This window comes from Pseudopodoces humilis, chromosome 3 (assembly GCF_049639895.1).
Source record: "Pseudopodoces humilis isolate 2021_Gansu_Grassland_sample_001 chromosome 3, ASM4963989v1, whole genome shotgun sequence".
Lineage (NCBI taxonomy): Eukaryota > Metazoa > Chordata > Aves > Passeriformes > Paridae > Pseudopodoces > Pseudopodoces humilis.
Window position 1 is genome coordinate 88,887,763 of NC_142202.1, and position 12,246 is coordinate 88,900,008.

At 37.2% G+C, this 12,246-nt stretch overlaps 1 protein-coding gene across 1 annotated transcript in view; it reads left to right on the forward strand.

Annotated features, from left to right (window-relative positions):
- The window catches only part of KHDRBS2 (KH RNA binding domain containing, signal transduction associated 2), a 312,149-nt gene that overhangs the window by 275,486 nt on the left and 24,417 nt on the right, over nt 1-12,246 (forward strand). The window contains exon 7 of the mRNA XM_005518121.3: nt 8,010-8,092. Coding sequence (XP_005518178.2) covers nt 8,010-8,092 — 83 coding nt within the window. The remainder of the gene's footprint in view (nt 1-8,009; nt 8,093-12,246) is intronic.

A 12,246-nucleotide genomic window follows, 5' to 3' on the forward strand; every position in this document is an offset into this window, starting at 1 on the left:
GTCTTTCATAAGGTAAGAAAAATGAATGGAAGAGTTAAAATGTTTATGCATGGACTCAAAAATTATGCAAAATGCATAAATCACATATGGAAGACAATTTAAAATTAATTGTCTAGAATTAATTTTAGAAATACTTTTCTATAAAATTAGACTTCAGAAAATATGTGATGAACTCAAATTTGGAATTTGATTAAGCAAGAACTATAATTTATGAAAATGGCATGGGGCATCTTCCAAATATTACGATATAAAGATTCCACCATTAAGAGTGACTGAACACTCATCTAGACCGGCTTCAGGATTAATAAATAAATAAATCTTTATTTCCCTTGGGTTTTGAGCACTTGAAGGTTTGTTAACTGCTGTATATTACTAATTCATTGAATCCTTAATGGTTAAATATATTTAAATAGACGATAAAAGTAGATCAAAAACATTAGGATTGCACAAAAAATTAACCTATATCTTTTCTTCTCGTTTCTTGACATAAATAGAAGGCTATTTTTGAGGAGCCTTTTTTCTTCAGTGCTGCAGTAAAATTGTACAGGTGTTAATCATCATGACTCCTACAAGTCTTTTCTTTAGGGAATTCTGTAAATTTGGAGACATGGACAGCTTATAAAATCTGAGGATGTATTTGCTAGAGCACAGTATCTTGTATTTGGCCAAGTTGTATTTAAATAGCCTACTTCCAGCATTAATAATACATCATAGTGAAATTTGGTTTAAAATTAAATGCTGTTTAAGGTTCAGCATCTGTGAAAGCATTTCTGCTCCTTGCTAGTACCACAGCATTTACTTGAACATTTAGAAGCTCTGAGATAGACTATCCAGTTTTCAAGGGTTGGAAAATAAAAAGTAAAATTTCTTGGAATTCCCAGCCATTCAAGGCCTGGAAATATAATTTCCTGAATTATTATAGAGTTTATGTAACATATAAGACGTGTCTAGCAACTCAAAGCACAGTGAGAGGCTTCAAACCATCAATAAGTTACTAAGCTTGGGCAGAAGAGTTGTCACTTTTTAGTAGGTACTTGTAATTTCTGTATCTCTGATTCACTAAATCTTACTGCTCCATGGACAGAGCCAGCTCTATCTATTGCTCTCCCTCTCCAGCTCAGGGAAAATCATGATACACAAGAGGTTTGCCAACTGATTTGCTGGAATTTTTGTAAAGAGGAATATTAGATATGATAAAGGTATTAAAACCAATAGTGGGTGTATTGCAGCCCATCCTCCTTTGGCAGCTGAAGGCTGCTTTCTAATTCTACTCATTTCAGTCCACAGGAAAAAGAAATCTTTCATTTAAATGGCATTTATGTGCTAGAATGTCACCAGAGCAACTTGCTACTGTAATATATTATCACTCAAGTGCTATGTAAAGCAGTACATGTCGTCAGTAAAAATACCAATTAAAAAACCCTTTCTTCAGGAATTTCAGAGTCATAGAAAAATACAAAAATGCATCTTACTGCAGAAAGAAGATAAAATTGGATTGTTTTTCATCTCCACTTGCTGCTTGTTACTAAAATAGGTCATTTTATTGATACTGGAAGGAAGATATTTCTGCAAGACATTCCTGTGGAGTGGGAACTGAGTAAAGGATTGTCACACTGGTTAGGATGCTATTCCATAGGGAGAGGCAATATGAAAAGCTTCACAAGTAAATGGGAGAGAAAAGGGTTTCAGAGTCAATGACAGCAAAGTTGGATAAAAGTGCAAGAAGTTAAATGGATGTAAGCAGCAGTTGATTGTACAGACACATGGATTAGAAGTTTTAATCTGGCTTCATGAGGATAAAGAAAACAAACAGAAGTATTTGAAGAGGGGTGTGAATCAGATGAATGCTGAAGTATAATAATTGCAGCAGCAAATTGTGCTGTACTCTGGTCTTGCAAATATGAAAGGAGTAAATAAAGTCACTTTTCTATAAGATTTTTGTTTACATTTTCATTCTGTTCTGATTTGCAGTACACCAAAATGTATTTTTTTATTCATTCATTTTGCATTTAGTTGAAAAAAAATACCAAAAAAATAAGAAAGAAATTAAGTCTACATTTAGGAGAATACATAGCAATTTTTTGGAAATATTTGAGATCCTGTTTTACTGTGCCTGTTTTGGCACTGCATGTCCTCTGCCCTGTCTTTATATGGGTAGTAAACTTGTTCAGTTTCACTTATTCTTACTGCCCCAATTGTTCTGCAAGAGATTTATTTAAACCATTGAAATATGAGGACATGAATGTTCTCTGCTGTGAATTTGCAAAATCTCCATTACTATGATTATACTGAAACTTTAATTATATTTCTATGAGCATATGTGAATTTTTCCTCTCTTTTATGTTTTACCATTCCTTTATGAAGGTGTTTCCCATTGCTGGGGTGAAGAAGAGTAATCTTGTCGTGTGTGTTGAGACAATGTCCTTGGCTCTAGCGAGCTTGTCTACTCTGGGTTGTCTCAGCACTGTAGACTCTAGTTCATACATTGTGTTTATGAAGTCCCTGACACAGAGCTCTGATTTTTCAATTGAGTGGTATTACCATTTTAATTTCAGCTTTGTTGTTGTTGTTGTTGTTGTTGTTACTACTAATTATAATTTTGATGGATATAGTTCCACTCTACTTATTTTTTAGTTCACCTTCAAAATGCTTGTTGAATCTTCCAATGCAGAGGGATATATATGTATAGCATCTTCAAAACCTGATAATATCTAGATTTGCATTTTTCTGATACTGTAGGTATAGCTGAAGAATCCATGGCCAGCTATAAAAACAGATATATGTACTTATGGAATATTTTGTCAGAATTTCAGTTCCTAAATATATATTACAATTCTGGGAATCCTTGCTCAGCAACAGATAAACTTCCCAGATACTTCAGTGAGATTCATCTGCTCTAACTAAAGGTTTTCAACACTGAACAATCCAAATATAAAGTAATTTTTATTATTACTTCTCTTTGTAGTTGGTAGAATAAAATTGCTATTTTTCTAAATTATATAAGATTAATACACTGAGATGTGTTCCTCTACATTTACTTAGAGCTACCCCGACCTTAGAATCACAGAATGCTTTGGGTTGGAAGGGACCTTAAACATCACGTAGTTCCAAACTCCCCACCATGGGCAGGGATTCCTCCCATTAGATCAGGTTTGCTCAAAGCCCCATCCAGCCGGACCTTGGGGATTTCCTGGGATGGGGCATCCGCAACTTCTCTGGGCAACTCGAGTCTTACCAACTTCTTAATATGTCATTCTCCCCTGATCTGTCACATGTCCTTGTAAAAATTCCCTCTCCAGCTTTTTGGGGGCCCCTGTAAGGTACTGGAAGGTTCTCTAAGATCTTCCCAGACCCTCCTCCAGGGTGTAAAACCTCAGCTCTTTCAGTCTGTCTTTATAGAAGATGGGCTCCAGCCCTCTGATCATCTTGGTGGCCCCACTCTGGACTCACTCCAACAGGTCCATGTCCTTCTCATGCTGGGAACCCCAGAACTGGATGCAGGACTCCAGATGAGGTTAACACCTCATACCAAGGATGGAAGGGTAGGGCAGAATCCCCTCCGTTGCCCTGCTGGCCGCACTGCTTTTGATGCAGCCCAGGACGTGTGTGGCTTTCTGGCTCCAAGCACACATTGCCAGCTCATGTTGAGCTTCTCATCAGCCAGCACCTCCAGATTCTTTCTCTTAGGACTGCTCTCAATATGAGCAATAAATTCCTTCAAATTGTGAACTATCTTGCATACCTTAAGATCCGTTATCTGAATTTAACACATCCATCCTGGGCTCCCTTTATACAATTGAATAGAAAGTTCTCATTTAAAGAGAAATTCAGCTTGTTTTCAAGTATGTGTCAATAGTATGAATTATTCTTTAAAAATATTTTATCTCTACCCTGTGAGTCTTACGGGTATCTACTGCAAGCTTAGTGGTAGACAACTGGCTTTAACTTTCTATGCTAGGGTGATGTGGATGTGTGAGAAAGCATGGATGTGGCCCAGTCACAGCAGAAAAGAGTGAGACAGCAACATAGAAGCACAGTGAAGAAAATACTGAAAACTGCAAGGGCCCCTTAACTGCTTTTATTTAAGAGTTACAACTTGAGGTGGATATTTATACCTTCACCTTCCCTGAGGTACAGGACTAAGTTTTGTGTACTGCTGGATGCAGCTAATGAGAAGGGATATTCCCATTCTCTGACTGCAGGTATTTTCATGTTCACATGATTGCCAACTAAAATACTGAGTTGCATAACTCACTTTATTTTGACTTAATCTTTGTGTTTTGATTTTTTCTTTTTTAAAGTCTAGCTATTTTGCGGTTTTCTACCTTAGAAAGAGTTGGGCTATTTTCTATATAAAATAAATCTGTTTCAACTCTTTTATGGTGTATTTTATCATGTATTATGAGGACATACATAAAATATTGTGAGTAGGGCAGTTTTCATTAGAAGTGTTAGATTTATTTAACTTCTTGGTTTCACAGAGTTGAAACCTACCATTTTTCAGAGCATGCTGTGAAAATTGTATTTTTTAAGGCTATTCAGGGAAGAGGTGATTTAAACTTGGTGCATTTGAGTACAGGATGTTATTGCTTGGAACAGAGACTTAACACTAAGAAGGAAATTCATGTTTAAAGAGATCAGATTGTGTTATATTATGATACCCTTGTAACTAATGGTACTTAAAATCTTGTTCGTATTTCTGATATTTTTTCAGCATCTGAAAATAGAAGAGGATTTGAGTAAATCTAAATAAGTAAAATAAATTCTTCTCTATAGTCTCTTGAGTGTTTAATCAAATTGGTACTTAAATTTTTCTCAGGTAGTAGAACATAAGCCTTTTTTCAATTATGCCCCTTTTTGCTTCTACACCCCTTTTTCCGCTGACGATAATTTTCATTATCAGTAGTAGAGTAGGGAGTATTTCCTCCTGAAATTAGTCTTGCAAATGCTAATTTCAGATGCTGTTCTGAGATTCTCCTAAGAGTTTTCCCAGTCTTGCATTTTGTGGGGAGAGACTGGTAAATACTTAAATACGCTCATTTTCAAATCAGTTTAAATTGAGCTGTATTTTAAATTTTAACTTAACTTACCATCTTTATTTGTTACTATTTTTCAACTCTATAAACAATACCAAAACTCCTTAAAATCATGCATAATTGTTAATAAACATTCTTAGTGCCATTGCAGCTTCAAATGTGTATTTCTGTTCTTTTATCTCACATCCAAGGTGTATCATTCTAGGGTCAGAGCAAATCCTAGTCATTGGAAGACCCTTGTTTGTTGGAAGGCACCTTTCCCTTGACACAAAGTAAAGAGGTTTTGTTGGGGTTTTTTATGTTTTAGAAAGTTGTTTTATTAAAAAATACCTGAAATAAAGGTAGCCTGGCATAAAAACCTAGCCTAGAAATGGCTATCAGTTTGACTTTGAATATTTCTAATAGCTCCCTATTGCCTATTTCTCAGTTCGTTGTAGTAGGCTTTTTCTTCTGAATGGTGGTGCAGTTACTATGGGACAGAAAGACTTCTACACAGGAAAAGTTTGCTTGTTGGTTGTTTTTTATAGAAGCACTAATAGGCCTAGAAAGTGCATGAAGTGCTGACTCTAGTGCTGAGCAAAATAGTACACTGCATTTGGGGAGGGCATCCTGGGTTTTGTTCTCTGGATTTATACAGAACTGCTTTTGGAGCACCATCCTCATCACACACAGAGCACAATATGTGAATTTGGACACCCTCAGACTCACAACAGGGTCTGATCTCAGCAGGGTCTAGGTGGGAGCTGGGTGCTTCATCTCTCAAAGTGCCTGCCCAAGAAAGTATTTTCAAACATTAAAGTTGTAGGTTCTGGGGATCTGAAGGTTAAAGAGGACAAAACTGCTCAGTGAGTTTAAGACACTTTGAAGATGTGAAAGGAGCTATTTTGGGTCTCAGTTCTAGATACCTAAAGGTGTGATGGATGTCTGGGTATGGTACAACGTATTAAGCTTTCAATAAATACAGGTATGTTACTTACACAAAGACTTCACCTGTAGGATTAGAAGATAATTTTCATACAGATTGGCACAAACAAAACATTATCCAGAAAATACTTTTTGTTTATTAAAGGTACGTTGTGCTTTTATACTTTGTTTTCCAACCATTCCACTTGAACCATTTGCACTGTATTGACCTGCTCAGAGCCTTGAGGGAGGCTGTTAAAATATGTAATGTGAACCCACAGAGGTGTCAAATATTAACAAGTGTTCTCTGCCCTGCTGATGCTGAACGTTGATCCACCTCAGGCATCAAGAAACTGAGAGAGCTAATTTTTAAGTGTTGCCTTTCCTGTTCTCTCAGATGGTTGGGTAAGCAGGCTGAAAGGTCTGTCCTGTAGCTATTTGACTTTATATAGGAACTCCCATCTTGCTCATTTTGGCAGGAGCAGGATCCCACCCAGCAGCATACTAATCAATGTGACTAACATCTCTCTCCTGGGGTGCATTGTTTCTCTCATCCTGTCCCCAGAAGCAAGACTGTGTATTTAGCTATATAATGTTAAATGTATCACTGTCATCTGCAGGGATATGTTTTTAGCTGTACTTTTTGCTGTGAGTTCCTACTAATGCAGACGAGTCAAAACGGTGCACTACCACCCAAAATGGAAGATGATGGGATTTCTGTGGACTTCAGATTCTGGGAGAGGCAGTTCCCAGTTCTAAAATGGATACTCCTTCTGCCCAGAAAGGTTTTGCCTTACTACAGCTGACACAGTGAAGACCCTGCAGAATCCTGTCCTTCCTTCAGGACTTGGAGCACCACAGGGATGCAACCTCCTGCCTGGAATCCACACTTACCCTCACTGCTGGGTAGCCCAGAGGAACAGGCTAATTTAATATGCTTGACCTAAGGAAACATAACTGAATGCTTCCTCCACAGAATGTTTTCTTGAATTTAGGAATGCCAGTGAAGTCTTGTTCAATACTGCTGGGAACTTTAATTAGCAGAAATAATGAAGTACCAGATGAACTGTGCTTTGGGTGGTTATGATCGTGTACTAGAGTGCTTTTTTATTGGGCTGCTGTTATTTTGGAGCTGCCTCATGCTGTCCCTTCTTCCCCAGCCTGACTAAACTTTCCTTAGCTTGTGGGGGGAAAAATTGCCTTTTGCTGTAATTAATATTGAGTCAAAGTTCTTTAAGTCCTCTATGTCCTTTAGCATTTCCCTTAACAGCAAGGTTTGCTTTTGACAACAAAATGTTTCATTGCAATTTAATTACAAATACTGGCTCCCAAAAATCATAGAGAAATATGAAAATCATAGATGAGCTGAACCACCTTCTGAAGTCACTTGTGTCTCTCTGGCAAACTGAATATCTGTCTGATCTTTTCAGTGAGAACATTAAGTTAGATGGGAGGAACCTGTACTAAAGTGTTGGTTAATTTGTCACAGAAAAGCATGCCTTTAAAAAGAGTAGGATGCTCAGTTAAAGTAAAGGGGCTTCCTCTGCATTATTTATAAAAGTCATGTGCCATTACTTGCTTGACAAATATTGTTTTTCATAGGTTGCTATGTTTTGTTTTCTTGTTTTGCATGTTTTTAATAGACTGAATATAAAGATTTTATCACAACACCATTCTTAATAGTGTAGAACAGTCAACATGTTTGACCTGCCATTTGTTTATTTCACCTGTAGGTATTATGGAACCATTTATGTAACAAACTGCTTGGAAATTGTTGGTTTTATTATTATTTATTGGTATTCTACAGAGATCCCACTGAAGCACTGTGGTTTGGACAACACACCACAGTTTTGTCAGTGAATAAGCTGAGTTCTTAAATGAGTGCCTGATTTCTTTACTCTTGCAATGTGCAGCTTCTTCACGATTCACAATTCCCTTCAGTTGGCTGAGTGTTTCACATTGTCGTGGGCAAACATGACACGCACGTGTTGATGCAATTTATTTTTACAGCTTAATAACATGCTTTGAGTTATCACTCATCTAAGCTGTGGTGTTCTGTTTTCCCCTTAGGGATATGATGATGGATATGGGGGTGAATATGATGATCCAAGCTATGAGGCATATGATAACAGTTATGCTACCCAAACACAAAGGTAGGCATTTGTGCTTTTATATTATTTCTCCAAAGTACACTTTTTTTAATCTTAGTTTTTCATGTAAATTTCCTGGTTTATTTTCCATATTAAATTTTACAAAATCTCGGAGTACTTTAGAAAGCTATCAAAAAGTAATAATGACAGAGTTTATATACAGAGATTCAGATGAATCAAAAATGTGAGCAGCTGTGCGTTTAAAATTGGCGCAAGTTAAGTGTATTTTTTTTTTGTAACAAGTGATTACATCTTTTTCTTATTTGATGTTATTCTGAACTTGTTTGTGCCCTTTTTTTATCTTTTACTGGTGATAAGTTTTGAAGGACATCTCATACCATGTTTTAGGAAAGACCAGAAGGAAATTCAAAAAATATTTGCAATGGTAACCTGTTTCTGGTTGGCATCCACCATCAAGGTAAACTATAGAAGGGAGTTACATGGCAGAAGTAAGGCTGAAAGTATCTGTTTTCAACCAGTTATTTTCTAAGCAACTCTCAGAATTTATAAGTTTGAAATTTTTTTTTTTTGTCCTTGTGATGTGGAAACATAGGGAAAAGCTACATTCACATCTTATATTGATTTGTGTCAGTAAGATAAGGCAACAAAAATTATCCCATTTTTATAAACATACACCTCACACACTCATCCATTAATGTGCCAGTCAGTGCATGTTTATTAAATACGGAATGGCATAATTTTCACTTTTAAGCTAAAAGATAAAAAGGTCCTTCAGCCAGTTATTCAGAAAGTGCTGCTATGCATGGCTAAAACTACTTGTAAGGTTGTGGAAAGGCAAATAAAATTTTAACAAGAAAAGACACAGATTTTAACTGAGTTAGTGTGGCTCTCACTGAGCAAGAAAGTGATGTATACATATAGAGTTCTACACTCCCAAGGCCAGAAGACCTTTAACTTGCTTTTTTGTTTAGCCATGTTTTTCACTGAATGCTTTGCTGATGTAAATGCCTGTCAGAATTACATTCAGCTCTGGAACTGCTGTAGTGAGTGATACTCGAGTGGATAAAAAAAAAACTTTATAAGTATTTTTATATCCAGTAAAGTATCTTTAAAAAGGATTTGTCACAACTAAATGTGAACCCCATCAAGTATACTTTAACACTTTCAAGTAATTATACATTACTAGCTGCACCCATCATGTTATTGTGTAGGTATTCTTATCAAATGTACATCAACTTGTTTTAAAAAAATTCAGCTCAATTTTTGCTACAAGAGTGAATTGTCACAGGAGATATTGCTTCTGATATAAAAACAAAAATTAGTTGGAAATATCTTGCTATGACATTGCTTCATATCATCTGAATTAACCTGTAATTTCTTTGCAAGTGTATGTTCCAGGCAACTAAATGAAAAATATATCAACTTTATGAGGAGTATATTATAATGCAGCTAGAACTAGTAGTGATAATTTGATACAAGAAAGAATATTTATAGTCACATAATTTAGTAAATTAAACAGCTATTAAATTTAGTCATCAGATATGTTTTCTACTAATTTGAGCTACCTCCAGGATACCTAATATGTTTAAAATCTGCGACTAAAACATTTTCTTTTGAAATATATGACAGGACATGTGGTCCTATTTACCCATGTTGAGTGGCACTTAATGCCTCAAGTAGCCTATTGATTTCAAAGAGAGCACTTTCAGAGCTACATGCTTCTCATTTCAAAGATTTAAAGAACAAATGGACCATTAAATACACAGTCTGTATTTCTGCACCTTATCAGCCATTTAGCTTCATAAAAATGCCTGCTTACTGAGCAAAAAATAATAATACAATACAGTGAAATAGCGTGCCCAAAATATTTGGTCAGATGCGTATTTTAAAATGTTTTCTCCAATATCTTGCATAATAGTATGTTCCAGTCCTATGAGACTTACCACGTGCACACCTAACAAAGAAGACAAGTAGTACAGCTCCAAATTACTGTCATGGGGTGGTTTTACCTTTAAGGTGGTTTTGGGAGCTAGGGAAGTTGAAGCTGCTGGTGGCTGATGGGAGTCTTTTCTCCTGACCAATTATCAGTCATTTCTAAGAATTGACAGCAGTTTTAACCATTAAAAAGTGAAGTCAACTTGTAAACACCTCCTTAAGATGTAAAGTCAGGGCACTTTTGTTCTCTTTGTTTCCTGGCTGTGAAAGGTAACTGAGCTTTAGCTGGGTTCCCATCCCCTGCCCAGGCCATGCGGCCCGGGCGGGGGCTGGGCTGGGCTGGGCCCAGCGGCTCCCGGCCGGGAGATGGGGCCTGCGGGGCTTGTCCCGGGCTCTGGCCGGGCCAGGCCGGTCCCTGGCTCGGCTGCAGGTTTTGCTGTGACTGAATTCACCAGAGACTGCCAAGTGAAGAAAGAAAGGGGCTCTGAACCTGCGGCGGGCTAGGGCGGCGACTACACTTTCCAGAACAGCTATGAGGAATCTTCTATCGCAGACAGCTCCAGCTCTTGCTCCGGCAGAGATCACAGAACCATCTACAAAGCCTGGGCAAGATTTTAACCCTTTCATTACCCAGATGAGACTTCCAGATTAATTTTTTTTTTTTTATCCAGAGAAAGAAAAAGAGAGTAATCAACATGTAAAGAGACTTTATAAAACTATCAGAGACAGTAAAGAAAAGAATTAAGTTTCAGAAAAGGTAGAGAATAAGGAGATGCTTTATGAGCTGAAATACCTTTCTGTTGAGGCTATGGAAATGGACAATAAAGTCTTGAAAAAACTCCTTTAATTCCTGACAGTATATAGGGAGGAATAGAGTGTTCAAAGTATAAATTTTGAGTAAAAAGTAGAGTGATTGTGATACAGTGAAGTGCTAGAATAGAGTGAAGTGAAGATTTGAAGCCTTGGGGGGCAATGAGAAAACTGTTTTCTAGTGGAGCTCACAGAGACAGATGAAGAAGACTTTTGCCTTTGAATAACTCATCCTTAAAATGCCATCCCTAGTCCCATGGCCCATACACACCTCAGAGTGATGTGAAATGGGAGGAGTGAGCTCTGATGACAGATTTCAGGGCAGCTGACATCAGGGCAATAGAAAACTATAGCAGAAATAGTTTTCTTGTGAGACACTCCATAGATTAACAGAAAGAGATTTCTGTTTCTCTACAAAGACTGATAAAAAGGCTGTAGCAGGAATTGGGACTGTTTTAACCACCAAAGTTCCAAAGTTTTTGTCTCTGTTGTCATGTGAACAAGGGAATGGTGGGTAGTAGGGGATAAAAAGGGTTTTCTGGAAGTTTATTCTTGTGTTCTTATTATTATAGTTTGTTAATAAACTTTCTTTATTCCTTTTAAGTTTTAAGCCTGTTTTGCTCTTGTTCTAATCCATATCTCACAGCAAGAAATAAGTAATTTTTTTTAGTTACTGATTTTAAACCACAACAATTACTTACTTATCTCATCTGGTATGTCATTTAAAGGAAAAAAATAATAAAACCTTGCCAACAATGTCTGTGCTCAGCCAGAAAATTATCATTGCTTCCCTCTGCAGGGGTTGACTGAAATTCTAAAACATAAGATGAGAAGAAATTGTAGTTAGGGGCTTGATGCAGAGTACCAAGATTTCTGTTTATGTTAAGGGCGGAGTTTCCTATTGCTGTTTATGGCTTATTAGGGAATCAGTGTGGGAATTCTTAGAGATACTTTTGTCTGACCATCTTGCTGTGTATGTTGACCAAGCCTTGTTCTCTTCATTGCTTCAAAAAGAACATGTTGGGGTGGAGAGTCATGAACAGAGTAGATGGTCTGAGCTCAGGCTGACTTTGGTGTGCTTTAGAGCAGAGGTCATAGTAAGTCATGCCTTGTTCTCCTGCTCACCCCATGCACAGACTGAAGATAGTTTGGGCAGCCTGCCACCACCACCCTTTGCCCTTGCCTTTGTCTTCCATAGATACTTCTTGTATCTATGGGTACTTGTAGATACTTCTTGTATGTACTGCCCATTTGCCAGAGCTTTTCTGCCCATATGTACTTCATTAAGGGGGCCTTAGTCCTTTGCTGTCCAAGAGGTCTGATTTGGAATTTTGCAAACTAAACTCTGCCAATAGCAGAGAAAACGAGCACGATATTGACATGCATGATGCATAGGATTACGGTTTAGTAGAAGGAGCACCACAAATACCAATCCCCAAGACAATTCAGAT